At 30.6% G+C, this 14,983-nt stretch overlaps 2 protein-coding genes across 14 annotated transcripts in view; one reads left to right on the forward strand and one right to left on the reverse strand.

Moving 5' to 3' along the window:
- Positions 1-11,347, forward strand: part of LOC105668126 (bromodomain-containing protein 3) — a 30,845-nt gene extending 19,498 nt beyond the window's left edge. For 8 of the 12 annotated variants that reach the window (XM_067355441.1, XM_067355448.1, XM_012360312.2 and 5 more), the window contains 8 exons: positions 399-487; positions 790-907; positions 1,345-1,713; positions 1,838-2,455; positions 2,908-3,053; positions 7,494-7,646; positions 7,770-8,078; positions 9,348-11,347. In XM_067355441.1, the coding sequence (XP_067211542.1) occupies positions 399-487; positions 790-907; positions 1,345-1,713; positions 1,838-2,455; positions 2,908-3,053; positions 7,494-7,646; positions 7,770-8,078; positions 9,348-9,413 (1,868 nt within the window). In that variant the 3' untranslated portion in view covers positions 9,414-11,347. Of the gene's footprint in view, positions 1-398; positions 488-789; positions 908-1,344; positions 1,714-1,837; positions 2,456-2,907; positions 3,054-3,417; positions 7,261-7,493; positions 7,647-7,769; positions 8,079-9,347 lie in introns of those variants that run through there. The other 4 variants (XM_012360325.2, XM_067355443.1, XM_067355449.1 and 1 more) reach the window with 4 other exon arrangements.
- Positions 11,348-12,421: 1,074 nt separating this feature from the next.
- Ass (argininosuccinate synthase) lies at positions 12,422-14,953 on the reverse strand. 2 transcript variants are annotated; one of them, XM_012360346.2, is made up of 8 exons: positions 14,638-14,953; positions 14,493-14,561; positions 14,100-14,345; positions 13,514-13,659; positions 13,180-13,444; positions 12,961-13,099; positions 12,786-12,887; positions 12,422-12,643 (listed from the first exon to the last, which is right to left on the reverse strand). In XM_012360346.2, exons 1-8 carry the CDS (start codon positions 14,743-14,745, stop codon positions 12,480-12,482), a joined length of 1,239 nt encoding a protein of 412 aa, XP_012215769.1. In that variant the 5' UTR covers positions 14,746-14,953; the 3' UTR covers positions 12,422-12,479. The 2 variants fall into 2 exon arrangements, with proteins under 2 accessions (XP_012215769.1, XP_067211584.1); XM_067355483.1 differs by having other exon boundaries at positions 12,733-12,887.
- Positions 14,954-14,983: the final 30 nt, after the last annotated feature.

The raw sequence follows: 14,983 nt of genomic DNA on the forward strand, positions 1-14,983 counted from the left end.
ATATATATATATGCACACGCAAATATTCATAAATGAATTGAATACAACTAACTTTATGTAGAATAAAAAAGAAAAATTGTTCTGCGCATTAAAATTTTTTAATATAAAAAAATCATTAAGATGAAAGTCCACAAAAAAAAAAAAACATACAATTGAGATATTTAAATTAACATTGTTGTACACAGTGATACAATTATAATATAAGCATATGAATAAAATCTATTAGAAAATATATGCTCGAAGTTTTTTTCTGATATTTACTTGGGCATTTTACTTGGCAACACTCAATGGCTGGTATCCTCCGTATACACTGCGTTTCGCTAGTTCTCCATTCTTGCTATTGGAAGAATGATGATTGATTGCATGTTATTCACCGTTAGATGCACATTATATTTCAGGAAACTCATCGAATCGTCCACATAGAAAGAAAGCAAAGAAGAATCCATCAAGTACAGGTCCTTCTGCAACGACTACTACTGTAACATCGGTAAGATAATTGATTACAAGTTCCATCAATGGAGATTTCAACGTCTATATTTCTCTTTTATACCATAAAATATAATGGTGATAAATCACACGAGATAAATTATAAGCCTTTTTATTTTTGAATAAAGCGCACTTTTTGTGTGCATTGTTGGTATTTTTATAAGTACTGATCTGAATGTATTTTTATTTAAAAGTGCAATGCACATTATATTACAAAGAAACGCAATATTGTGTTTATAATAATAGGTTTATGATAAATGTTAAATGTATTGAAATGAAGAAAAATATGCTTTCTACGACTAGGCACCTACATTAAATCATACTGGGGCTCTTTTAATGAACAATCAACCACCGGCAAATTCCGCGGGACCAATAACCAAGCCATCTGTCACTCAATCGAGCAATATTTCTTCAGAGCAAGGTAAATTACTAATTAATAATACGAAACAACTAATGATTAATCATTTTTATGTAAATTATACTTATTAGATGATGTGAAAATTATTTTGGTAAGTCGTTTTCAGGAGCTTTTTTTCTGTGTATTTGTTACTCTTGATACATCACAAGTATTTCCTGGCTAAGTTTTTTTGCTGTCCTTTAAATTGCATCTGTTATTTTTTTAAATAGATCTATTAATTTTTACATGATATATTATGTAATTGCTAATAGAAGTTTTTTTTTGTTGTTTTTTTGTTTTTTTTTTTTTTTTTTTAGCAAGATACTTATTTTGTTAAAAGATTTTAACGACGTATACGTAATGAAAAATAAAGGCACGTCGTATTAATGTAAAAAAAAAGATACATTATTATATAAGATCAATATCACAGATTATGAAACGTGACAGCAAAAATCTTTTAGGAGGCAATAATAATCAGCAACCTGTCGCGGTGGCTGCCGTCACAGCTGGACAAGGCATACCTGTTGCTACACATACGTCTATGCCAGCGCAACCATCGCGACCTACAGCTATGGCTACAGCTGCTCCTGTAAAAAAGCCAACACCACCACCACCAACAACATCTAATCCGCCGACTCCATCGGTCTCTGTACCAACCCCACCGCCCAGCGTTACTCCTACGAATACAAATTCTATGACAGTCTCGCCAGCTGTATCTCAACAACCACCAACATCCATTAGTTCCTTTCCAAATGCAAATACACCCGTACCCACCGATGGAACCAATTTAAACCAACAATCTGATCTTTTACAACCGTATAATACTCTAGGTACTATATCGGTTTAATTATCACATCCTTATTTCTAATATCTTGTGTAAAATAATTTTTTCATTAGATATAAACATATTATTTAGTATAATGAGTAATCGGTCTGTATATGTATTTCATATAGCTTCAGTGCCCACCACACAACCTTCTTTGGATCAATCACATGCGATCAAGAAAGAGCCTTCTTTTATTCAAACGCAACAACCCTCCTTGGAACAAACGCTCGCGATCAAGAAGGAATCGTCATTCATCCAAACGTCTCACACGACCAATAATACCAATAATAATACAAATTTGAATTTACTGTCGGATGTAAAACCCGTGAATATGATACCGTCGAGTATGGCTTCTAATCTAAATTTGGGCAATATCAATATGGCAAACTTGAATATGAATTTGCCGCAAGGACTGGCGGCACATATGTCTATGCATAATCAATTGGAGAGCATGATTAATACGACTGCATCGTTGACTAACATGCAAAATTCCCATAACGTTACAATGTCGCAGCAGCATTCCAACGGCTTTCCAAACACAAAACGCGGAAATTCGCCACCTAGTATGCTGAATAATAACGACATTCCGGGATTGAATATTGGAATGAATATGGGAAGTATGGGATCGATATTTGATCCTCTTCCTATTGTATCTATGCCGATGCAGATTTCCCAAATTCCCATAAAGAAGGACGAGAAACCTTTGTCAATTTCTCAATCTCAACTGACGCAGAAGCCTATGGATGGTTCGTACAATATATTTATTTTTATGCTTTCTTCTAAATTTGTATTTAGGCTGCGCATATTCTTATGTTCATTCAGCTTGCACATCATCATAAATTTTGATTTATTATTCAATTTAATTTATAATTCAAGAAATAAAAAAACAATTTAGATATTAGTACAGTTATTAATACTACAATATAGATAAAAGTATGTCGTATAAAAATAAGATAAAACACATGCGTTATTAATTTAATTTTAATAATATTGCTTATTTGCGTCTGGATGCTTATTCATTACATTTTGTGTATAATCTTTACTACGACTTACTTTGAATATTTTTTGCTATTTGTTCAGATTTATGTATTGAATTCTTTCTCGCTAATTAATGCTTTTAGTAATAATCTTGCTTTATATGTGTTTTAATTGCTATATTAACTGCTTACTAACCAGATATATAATACTATTGCTCTAGCAGGAGCTTTTTTTGCAGAAATGAACACTCTAGGAATGCCACCAATGGGTAATCATGCCAGTTCGCAATTGATCCCGGAAAAAAAAATGACTCCGCCTGACTCGAAGAATCCTGCTGCGAATTTTGCATCAGCCTTTAAAAATAAGGTACTAAATTAATTTCTTAACTATGCATTTAAGAATATCGAATTTTTAATTTGAATATACAAATATAGTGTTAAAAAAAAATGGTGTAAGGCCCAAGATATAATAGAGAAAATATTAGAATATTGGAAAAAATATGAAATATTAGGAAGAACAATTTAGAATTATTTTACTTCAAACAAAGGAGGGTTCATTCTATGTCAAGTGATTCAATGTAAATTACCTTACCATTTTCTTGCTTTATTTTCTACACACATTTAGTACTATAAGAGAGGATCTCAAGTATAAGAGCTTAAGAATTTATCTCATCTTATTGTTATATTATAAGTGAGTAAAAAATTTAGTAAGCTGCATATTTTGGTTGCAGGAAATCTATAAAAATACAATTCTCTCAGACCAAAAGTAAGATACAGTGGACGAAATTTCTATAAGAACACTATTATTTTTAATAAAAACAATTTAATGCTTTATAAATAAAATTAAGGGAGGTTAAAAAAATATAAAAAAATAATTAAAAGACAAGAAGCCAACATTAAGAACAAAAGAAATCGTTTTATTTTTTATAAAGAAAACATAGTAGTTAAATATACAAAGAAAGTGACGAAATTTGCATAGGAACAGTCTATTAAATTATTATAAAAAATATAACAATTGTAATATTAGTACTTAGTACTTCCACCATTAATCGCCTCAAATATTCTGTTCTCCATACTACAAACTAATTTTTGTAACGTTCTAGTACCGATTTTATTCCATTAATGTCTTACAGCGTTTTCCAGCTCCTTAATATTCTTGTACTGTTTATTATTTTTGTATCTCGCAGTTTTATGGTCTTGCGTAAGAGGTGGTTTCAATACTTTTTTCATCCATTTTAACCGTTTATCCTGCTGCAATATTTATTGCACACGTCGCGTAGTCACCGGCAGATCCAAAACTCTTCTTACATCACTAGCAGTTTTATTATTGGTTCGAATTTCTTTAAAAATTCGTGAGCGATCACGTCTTGTTAATTTTGTGTTGCCACATGTGTAATGGTTTTTACCATAATTTTCACGCAACCTTATAAAGTTATGTACAGAAATAGTAGATCTAGAATTTTTTTTTACGATCTCTCGAATAGAGAATCCTGCATCGCGGTACGCCTCTATTTTTGCCTGTTCTTCTCGACTTAACACTTTTCCTTGTGGCATTCTAGTAATAATGAAATTATATTAACTTATAATTCTTTTTTACTTATAATACTTACTCTCTCTGAGCTACGGAGGATGTTTCTAGTCTAAAAGATGAAAAACAACTAAGTAAATGTCAATGTTCTTATACATATTTCATACCTAGCTTGGTCAGTATTCTTGTATTGCTGTTTACAAACAGAAAACTCATGACCTTGATTACCTACATCGTTTCCAGTAACGACACTGCGGTATTCCTACAGTTACCGACTTATAATTAATAAAATTGTATGAAATAAATCACTTTTTATCCATAAATTATGGTGTTCTTATAGAAATTTCGTCCACTGTATTTTAATGAAACAAAAGGCATTATATTCAGAATTTCATAGACTATCATTTGATATGAAACAAGACTAATTGTAAGAGGTTCTTATATTTAAGATAATCTTAAGTCGTCATCGTCGTTGTCTTAAGATACTAATATGGCTTTCTGATTGGTTCATAGCATCTTAAGACCATACTTAAGACAATCTTAAATATAAGAACGGAAACCGTCCTAAGTTTATAAAGTTATTTATTTATTTTTTCAAAAAAAGGTATGTTTTAACTTAGAATTTAAATTCTACGCAAAAAAATAACACTTTATTCTTGTCATTTTTTTCAAATTTCTTAATTATAGAATTTTTTAATTATAGGTTTTCTCCAAATTTTGAGCTTCACAAAATAAGGTGTAAAAAAATTGGGGGAAAACTTTCCAAGGAAAATTTTTGGAAAATGTGCATATTTCGAAAATTTTGAATTTTTGACCTAGACATGTCCATTTCTTGAATTTTGTTATATATACGAAATTGAAGTTCGTGGAATTCTGAAAGAGTTGGGTTTTATTGCAATAAAATATCTATATTTTTGAGAAAAATAAGTTTTTGTGTAGAACTTGCTCATCAGTTATTCATATGTTTAAAAATATGAAACTATAGGAGATAAAAAATATTCCAAATTTGAGATTTGTAGTCAGCTGTTGGTGGTCTGTTAAGTATACTGAAAGAAATGAATATTCGGCAACCTTCGACTCAAAATTATTTAATAATTGAGATCATTTGACATGGAACTAGGAACGAAATGGATTAATTATTCTTAATTCTTATTTTTTATTTATGATGCGTTAACCCATTTTCGTGTTTTGAAATGAAATAATTCTATTTCCTTATTCCTAATATTTAATATTTATTCCTATTCGCAATATTTTCTCTACTGTGCATTAGGTCTAATGCTCTTATATTTAATAAATATTAGAAAGAGGAAAAGGGGTTAGAGAGCTGAAGCAAATTAATCATACTTAAAACTTGTACTAATGTAATTAAAACGTTTCAACCATGGATTTTGGTCATCTACAGTCAAAAATTTATTTGCATAATAAATATATAAAATTACCATCGCTTAAAATTTACAAATAATAGTTTGCACGCGAAAAGTAAATATAAATTATAAATGCAGTCGTACTTGATTGTTGACGTTTCTGTTCTTAAGCGTGGTTTATAGGATGCTTTTTTATTAGCTACTAGCGCGCTAGTGCGCTAGCAGCTCGTGAAAAAGCATCGTGTATTTTAAAATACGAGTAAACTAGCATGTTTCTTTCTCTAATTAGCTAGTCAAATTAAAATATTTCAACTTTATTAGCTGCTAGCGCACTAGTATGCTAACATCGTGTAAGCTACGCTTTAGTTCGAGATTAATCGTATCCTCAGATAGAAGAAAAGGTCGTCGCACCTATCATAGAAAATCTTCAAATGGTAAAATGTGAATTAATAAGGTAAAGAAATGATCGATCAAATAAAATAAAGGCGAGATTCTTAAAAACTAAAATGTCAAAGATATTTTTCAATAAATTAGTTGCAACAGTCAAAATTAAAATTAAAACTAAATCAAATTTGATTAAAAGTATGTATTACATTACTATTTATTCACTTGAGTAATTGTGAAAAACCACTTAATAACGCTCGCGCGAAAGAAGCATATCGTTGAAATTCGAAAAAGTGAAATAAGAGTAGAAATAAATAAACGAAATGGAAGTAAGAAAACCGAAATGTAAAGAATAATAATACAGGAGAAGGGAAAGGAAACAAAGAAGGTTGTGTCGCTTTGTTTATTGAGGCCAAGTGCTGCCTGTCTTTCAAATATTTCACTGTTTCTTACGTTAGTAATATGTTTTCGAAACTAAGCTAAACAACACAATTTCAAGATTTAAGACATCCTATGTGCGATGCCACGTATATAGACCAGACAAAAACTATTAGTGAGAACCAGAATCCGTAAACATCATGCAGATCAATAAAAAAGCGGACCTCCATCTATAATCTCCATCCACCAGATCCATCCAGATTAAATTCCAATCATGATTTTGATTGTAATATTATTATATAATATTTATTATAATAATATTTATTATCTTCTACGTTTCGGTTTTCATAATTGCACTCATATTTCAGTTTTTCGACGAACGTCAATAATATATTTCTTTCGTTATTAAGTGATTTTTTATAATTACTCAGGTGGATGGATAGCAGTACAATATATATTTTTAAATCAAGTTTGGCTTACTTTAATTTTGACTATCGTGAATAATTTATTGAAATTTATCTTTGACATTTCAGTTTTAAGAATCTCGCTTTTGTTTTAGTTAATCAATTATTTTTTACACTTTTACAGTATTACATTTATCATTGAAGATTTCGAATTTTGACAACCGTTCGCTCCATCTGAGAGTAAGATTAGTCTCAGACCAAGAACATACAAAAGTATTAACAATCAAGTACGATTATATTTGTACATTTTTAACGTGCGAATTATGATTTGTATATTTTAAGCGATGATAACTTTACATACATTCTACGAATGAATCTTTAACTACAGACTCAGTTCCATGGTCGAAACGTTTTAATTGCATTAATGTAAGTTTTGAACACGATTAACTTGCTTTGGCTTTCTAGCTCTTTTTCTTTCTAATATTAATCGTATATACATATCAATAATAAAGTGTACATGTGTGTAAAATTAATTACGATTCTCACTGCGCTCTTTAATCCTGATACGTTTTGCTTACATCAACCGCATTTCCATGCACGAACGATATTTATTTTATTTTATTTTTTTAAATATTATTTTTTAAGTATTTACCTACATATACATGTATATTTTTTACATATTATTACATCGGTAATAGTAAAACAATTTTTATTAGTTAGCTTTTTAACACATGCTATTGATTATACAGACTGTAGAACAAAATGTAAAAAACGCATCATCCTGGTCTTCCCTGGCACAAGCATCAAGTCCCCAATCGACAGCTGCAGGGAGTAGTATGAAAAGTGCAGCACGAGACTCTTTCCAAGCGTTTAAGAAGCAAGCTAAAGAAAAACAGGATAGGGTTTGTTGCTATATATTGTTCTTTTAATCTTTTTAATCAATTATACATTTTCTTTATATAACTATACAAAATTTAATATAATTGCTTATTATTATGTTCTTTATATTAATATTTGTAAAACAGCAAAGAGCGCTGCTGGAGCAGCAAGAAATGCGCAGACAACAGCAGAAGGAACAAGCGGAACGAGAGAGATTACGGCAGGAAAACGAAAGAAGAAGGGAACGAGAGGAAGAAGACGCTATGGACAAAGTTAGGAAAAGTGTCGCAGATCAACAAAGCAACGTTATGACTGTCACGACAAGAACGGAAGAAGTAAAAGCCATTGCTGATACTGATAGCAGTAGTCCGAGTCATTCTTCCAGTCAAGACAAGTCTGCTGCAGAAAGAGAGCGTCAAAGGCTACGGGAGCAAGAACGTCGGCGGCGAGAAGCGGTAAGTACTATCGTATTCACAATATTCTTTTATTCTTTTATCGATAGATAAACGAAAAGAATTTAACTGAATTCTACAGAGATTTAACAAAATTTTACAAAATAACATTATGATATCATAGTGAAACAAGATTAGAGATTCTTGCAATGATTAATAAAGTGTGAAACCTCATAATCATATGTTCAATTGTAGATAAAAAAAGGATTAAAATAATTTATTGCACAATTTGAATATAACTCAATAATATAACTTAATAATTAATTGTTAGTTAGTAGTTTAATATATAATTAAATTAAATGACATAGAAAACGGCACAAGAGCTTCGATTAGATATTGGCTACGTTCGGGGAGCGCGCTATCAGCGCTATTGTGGCATTCTATCCTTGTTTTATGTCTAATGAGCAATAAAGATAGAAGACACAAATAGCGCTAATAGCGCGCTTCTTGAACGCAGCCATTATATATTATTTTTCTTATATTTATATAAAAATGTCTTTGAGAATACAAATACAAACGTTTCGGTCGATTATTTGACATTCTCTGTATATATTAAATTAAAAGAATTATTAATTCTAATATTTGAAGTGCATTAAATTATAAGTTTTAAATGCAAAAGATTGTCAATTTTTAAATAACCGCTATTTGCCACTCGAGAAACTCTAGACATATAAATAGAACGAGACTTACAATTACTGCTGGAGTGATGTTGCATTATAACAAGAAATTCCAAGTTATCTTATTGATATCGGTAAAATCGCAAACAAAATAGTGTTTATTTTTAAATTGACAATTTTTTGCGTTTAAAACTTTTAATTTATTACATTTCGAACATCAGAATTAGTGATTCTTTTAATTTAATGCATACTGAAGGGTCGAATAATCGACCGAATCGTTGATATTTGTATTTTGAGACATTTTTGTAAATATAAGAACGATTGACATGTAATATCAAGGCGTAGCTTATGCCATTTTTCATGTTATTTAATTTAAAATTATGAGTTTTATATTTTGTAATATACTTTCCATTTTTTTATTTAAAATTTTAATGATTGTCATTTTGCGTGTGCGTAAAGTTTACACTTATAACATGTGTTGCGTAAAGTTTACACTTATAAGATTTATCACGCAATAAAATTTGATGTTGCAATAATATTTGAAATAAATTGAACTATTTTAAGTAGCTTTATGTAGAGAATTATGAAGAAATAGATTTCTTCCAATGCCCACAGTAAAGGCAGATTCGCAGGATGGTTATATTTATCTTTTCAGATGGCTGGCCAGATTGACATGAACATGCAAAGTGATTTGATGGCTGCGTTTGAGGAATCTTTATAATGTTACTATATGCTGTTTATAGTAAACTCATTGAAACCTGACAGGACTTGGACGTATATTTGGTTCTGAACAATACTGTTGAAATTTTTTAATATGACGCCAATTAATTAAAAAAAAACTAAGAATAACTAATTACAAAGTCAGATAAATGATATGACGATGTAGTTCGTGTGCTAGTTATAAAATGGTGCAGTTGGGACATTCCAACTAAAAATCATGAATTGGTGGTTGTCGTCCGAGAACTTGAGCAGAAACAGAGAGAGTTTATTAAAATGATGATTTGAGACAAATTGCGTTGTCAGTACGTCGACGGACACTTAAGTGTGACCATATAATTAGATAAATACTTATATGATACTTCGAAAATGTTACACTGACTATTGTGTTACATTTCTCCGGTTTTCATAAGTTTGTACTTTATGTAAATTTGAAAACAAAGTAAAATATTATGCAAATAAGTGAGAAGATTGCGTGTGATAATGGAATGTGTGGGATTAGATGTGAATGTATATGTATGGGGAGGAAAAAGTCGTGTACATTTAGTTAAGTTTTATATTTTTCCACATTGAGTCATTAATCGTTGGTAGGATTATGTAGTGCAGTGTGTTTCTGCCAATAATATCATTATCAGCTATTATTAATGATTTTTTGCAAATTTCTTTCTTGATTATTGATATACACTATTTGTAATTATGAAAATAACTAGGCTTATTAAGTGAATAACATAGAAAAATGTAACGTAATACGAACATTTAACTTGATGAATTTAATAACGATCATCATGGCTGCCTGTTTTTGGCAATTGCTAATCAATCCAGACATTACACTTAATTCATGTATAATGTCTTGATTGATTTATGAAGTCATTGTGAGCCAGCTGGTCAATTCGAAGCTATTTATTAACTCACTTTAGAACAATGTCGTCAATTATTATGAATAATGATAAGAGAGGTGAGAGTAATTTTAGAGTTTCGAAGTAGTTTCGATCCTACCAACCATTAGATCAGACTATGTACCTAATTCTTGGTATACCTTAGGCTCGTGAGAAAGAAAATCTCTCGTACTTATTCTTCTTTTTATCTCTTTTCTATCTGGAATGTTTGAGTTGCAATTCTCTTTCACGATAAACATTAAACAAAGTCGAACAAAACGTTCATATCGAAAAATCGTATTCGCTGTTTGTTCACTTGCTATATGACACTCTAACAATGAGTTGCAAATCAATTAATGCGCGTTATAAATAAGAAAGAGACAAGAGAAAGAATGAGTGTAAGAGAAAAAAGAGGAGTGCGTGTAATAGGTATTGCGATTGTATAATAATACGTAGTTTTTAATTGTACATAGAAAAAGAAATCATTGGCAGCATATTTAATGCAAAATGAAGAATATATATAGAATAATGTTAAGTAATACACAACCTCTATGTATGTGATAAGGTTTGTAATCGTTAAAGGAAGTCGATAAACAGATTGTGTAACTTACTAGATCTCAGCGTAAGTTAGGATATAACGACATATATATATACATACTTCATAAGTAACACCAAAATCACTCAACTGTATCAAAAAGTAATTTTTTATATAAGTTCCCACGGGCGCACATCATCTCCAAGGGCACACGAATTTTAGCAAATTTATTACGATTAATAATAATGAACATTTAAACTGGTTGTATATAAATAATAATGAGATGAGGAAATAAATGGCTAAAATAAAGAGATGTTTGATGTTGTTAAGTAAGGGAAAGAAAGAGCGAGCGAATGAACGAGAGAGAGAGAGAGAAAAAGTGTATGAAATAGTGATTGTTTATTGAGCGTCGCGTTTTGCGCACCTCCGTTTTCAATTTTCGTTATGCCAATGGTGCCAGCTCGTAAAATTACTTTCGTATTTATGTTAAATATAATTTTTTATAAATAAATCGAATGAAAAAACTGATTCCTAATGTGCTCCAGTGAGTTTCAATTTTTCCAATATAATCTTATATAATATAATTTTGTCAGTAAAATATTAGAAAGAATTTGAGATATATGAGGCTTTAACGACCTCAATTTTCTTTCTTTTTTTTATTAATATTTTAGAAGTTTAATAATACTGCATGGGACTTTTTTTTTTACTTAATTTTTTTTTAAACAAATGGTACATATATTATTTGCGACTCTGGCCAATTATACATAAGTATAAAGTTTTCTGCTTACTTAACAACATCAATCCACTATATATATATATATATATACACATACACATTTTATATATATATATATATGTATATATAATCTGTATTGTTATTAATCACTAGAAGTAAATAAAAAAAAGCATGTTTATTACGATATTTGAACTAATAACGAGCAAATGTGAATACAGAGCTACTGCAGGTTATTCATTGTATATGCATAAAGAATTACCTTCCTTAGTTTGTAATTTTGCATGTTATATAATATACATATATAAATAAACGGAGAGTGGAACAGAGAGAACGCGAGTAAGAAATCTGTATAGAAAATTATTCATAGTCGTGATATAGATATATATCTGAAGCACTGTCATGATTTCGTATTTGACAGTTTTTCTTTTAAGTTGCGAAGTCAAAGTAGTGCAGATACGAAAAAGATCACTGTGTATACTATTAATATATATATATATACATACATATATATATATATCCTTACAAATATAGTATACTATATATACTATTATAATCCTCACAAATATGGTAATAATCCCAAAATTTAATTATTAATAACTAAAATCAAAACAAAAATGTAGTGCTAGTATTTTATTGAACAACCTCTTCCCTTGCATGCGCAACATCTGTAGAGTAATCGGATTTCTCAGGATGAATTCTCTAAAATTAATCTGGCCATTACGTTTTCTCTTGCGACTCCAAACTCTTATTGCAATTACGTATATTAAGTATATATCTTTTAGATCATTCTGCGTGTTCTTACAAAGTATTGAATCATTTCTTTAAAATACGCTATAGATGTTTTAGGTAATAAAGTAGCATTGAGCTAAATACAGAGTGTATTCTTTATTGAAATTTATAAAATACTCGCAATAAAATCACGATTCAAAAATTATGTTGTTTGTTGAAACGGTGAAATTCTTTTAATCTTAGAGCCTGCGTACGAATAAAGCCAGTAGCGTCTGTAGGTTCGAAGTCACCTTGTACGTCCATCGAGACAAGATTCTTGTTGTACAATGAAACTTGGCTCGATCTGCCGATCGCCATAACTGTAAAGAAAAAAGAACAATTTCTTTTTGTCGGTTTATATTAGCACTAAATGTGACTACCCAGTCAACATTGCTAACATTTTACTTACTGGGTGTCTCGTGTTAAATTTTATAACTTTCGTTAATTTAGACGTATACGAACCATTTCCTCTGTACAGTTGCAACTTTACTACACCATTTACGTATTTTTGCGAATATTGAATGCTTTCTCGTACAAAGTCGCATTCGGGCGAAAACCAAAAACCTATAAGCATTTTTAATAGTTTAGTTTTACTTATTTTAGTTTATTTCAATTTTTATATTTTTTATATACACACCATTATAAACGTAATCTGACATCTTCTCTGTCAGATATGATTTAATTCTAAGAACTTCGCGGTCCAAAGTGAACACTTCCAAGTCCTGATGCGCAATGTGCAAGATTTTGGCGCCCGGTGACTCGTAAATTCCACGAGACTGAAACATTTTGATTCACTTTCATATATTCTCATATATTATATCTCATATATAAATTCATATATTTATAAGAAACATACTTTTAGCCCGATGTATCGATTTTCCACGATGTCTATCCTCCCGATACCATGCGCACCTCCGATTTGGTTCAGATACTCTAGTATTGTTAGAGGAGTGTCGAATATCTTCCCATCTTTCAGACTCTTTACATTAACTGGATATCCTTTTTTAAAACTAATTTCAATCTTCTCTGCCTCTAAGGCGGAATTTATCGGATCAGTAGTCATTTTATATAATTCTTTTGGCGCTGGAATGGCAGGATCCTCTAATATCCCTGATTCATAACTACGTAAAATCAAGAGAATATAAAATTAATCTATTAAATATTCTATTCTAATAAAAACATGTTTATACCTAATGTGTACGAGATTAGCATCAGTACTCCACGGTTCTTTTGGTGTTGCTGAGATCGGGATTCCATTTTGTCGCGCATACTTCAGTAAGTCCGATCTTCCTTGAAACCTCGTATAAAATTCATGTTCCCTCCACGGAGCTAAAATCTTTATATATCAAAATTATTTTTTTGTCACAATTAACTATATTTATGTTTTCGAAATACACAGGCGTATGAAACATTCCTATTGTATAACAGGGGTGCCCAATTAGTCGATCGCGACGTGTTTTTTGATCACATTTTGATTTTTTACTTTATTTTATTATGAAATTTATATTTGTAATTTTAATATTTATTTTGTTTATATTTTGACACTTAGTTTGTTTCTATTGATATGTTTAACAAACATTGAAATCACATTCTAATTTTATATTTTTCCCCCGCACATGGATATATCGCGAGATCGCTCTGCTAAAAAAAGTAGCTCGCATGTGTACAAGAAGGTTGGGCAGTACTGCTATATAACATAAAAATCTACACACAAAATAAATTTTTTAATTCTCATTTTTCAGAAGTCTTTTAGAAAAAAAATGAAATGTATAGTACCGTAATTGCAGGGCAAAGACTGTAACAGCTCAATTCAAAGCGAACTTGATCATTCCCTTTCCCAGTTGCTCCATGCGCGATGATATTGACGCCTTCAGTCGTTGCGGTTTTTATTAGACCTTGGCTAATACATGGACGTGCTATGGAAGTACCCAGAAGATATCTTCCCTCGTAGAGCAAGCCGCAAGCCACAGCAGGCCACACGTAAGAACTCACAAATGCTTCTTTGAGATCATCTATTACAACCTTGTAATTGAATTTGTTTCATAAAATTTTCAATCGTCTAATTGAATTGTTTATCGTTTTGTTGTAAATACGTCTAATAAGTAAAAAGTTTATAGCATTTATTTTATTCGCGGTATAATATGTTAAGAGAATAAAAAAATAGTTTACCTTAACAGCACCAATCTTAAGTGCCTTCTCTCTAACTGCATCAAAGTCTTCGTCCTGCCCGATGTTCGCCTAAATAATCAAGTTTTTATATCTATTCTTATTTTAGAAAAGAATTGTGCGTGTGTGCAATTATAAAAATTCTTACTACATATGCGATAACTTGAAATCCTTTTTCTCTCAACCAGAACAATATGCAAGAAGTGTCTAAACCGCCGCTATAAGCTAGAATCACTTTCTTCTTTGAGTCTGACATTTCTCACAGTTTAACTTTAAGTAGTAGAAATAGAAATATACAAAATGCACTGAAAGAAAAAAGTTGTTAATGGTGCAATTAACAGTGAACTACTATTCAAGTATCCGTTTCGTTCAAACGTTATAAAGTGTTAAATTTATGTTGTGACCTTAGATTACGGATAACCTTTAGAAACTCGGGATGCAATCGAGATATTAAGATACTTTTAAATAAGAAATTGCCTACGTTCAGAAAACAC

The sequence above is a fragment of the Linepithema humile genome, chromosome 5 (genome assembly GCF_040581485.1).
Source record: "Linepithema humile isolate Giens D197 chromosome 5, Lhum_UNIL_v1.0, whole genome shotgun sequence".
Lineage (NCBI taxonomy): Eukaryota > Metazoa > Arthropoda > Insecta > Hymenoptera > Formicidae > Linepithema > Linepithema humile.

Bases quoted from the DNA above. Each gene is read 5' to 3' on its own strand.
- Ass (XM_067355483.1), bottom strand. From the start codon at position 14,745: ATGTCAGACTCAAAGAAGAAAGTGATTCTAGCTTATAGCGGCGGTTTA. The intron at 14,562-14,637 runs GTAAGAATTTTT...TTGATTATTTAG, and splicing joins TTCAAGTTATCGCATATGTA to GCGAACATCGGGCAGGACGA. The intron at 13,100-13,179 runs GTATGTTTCTTA...AAAATGTTTCAG, and splicing joins ATCGATACATCGGGCTAAAA to TCTCGTGGAATTTACGAGTC.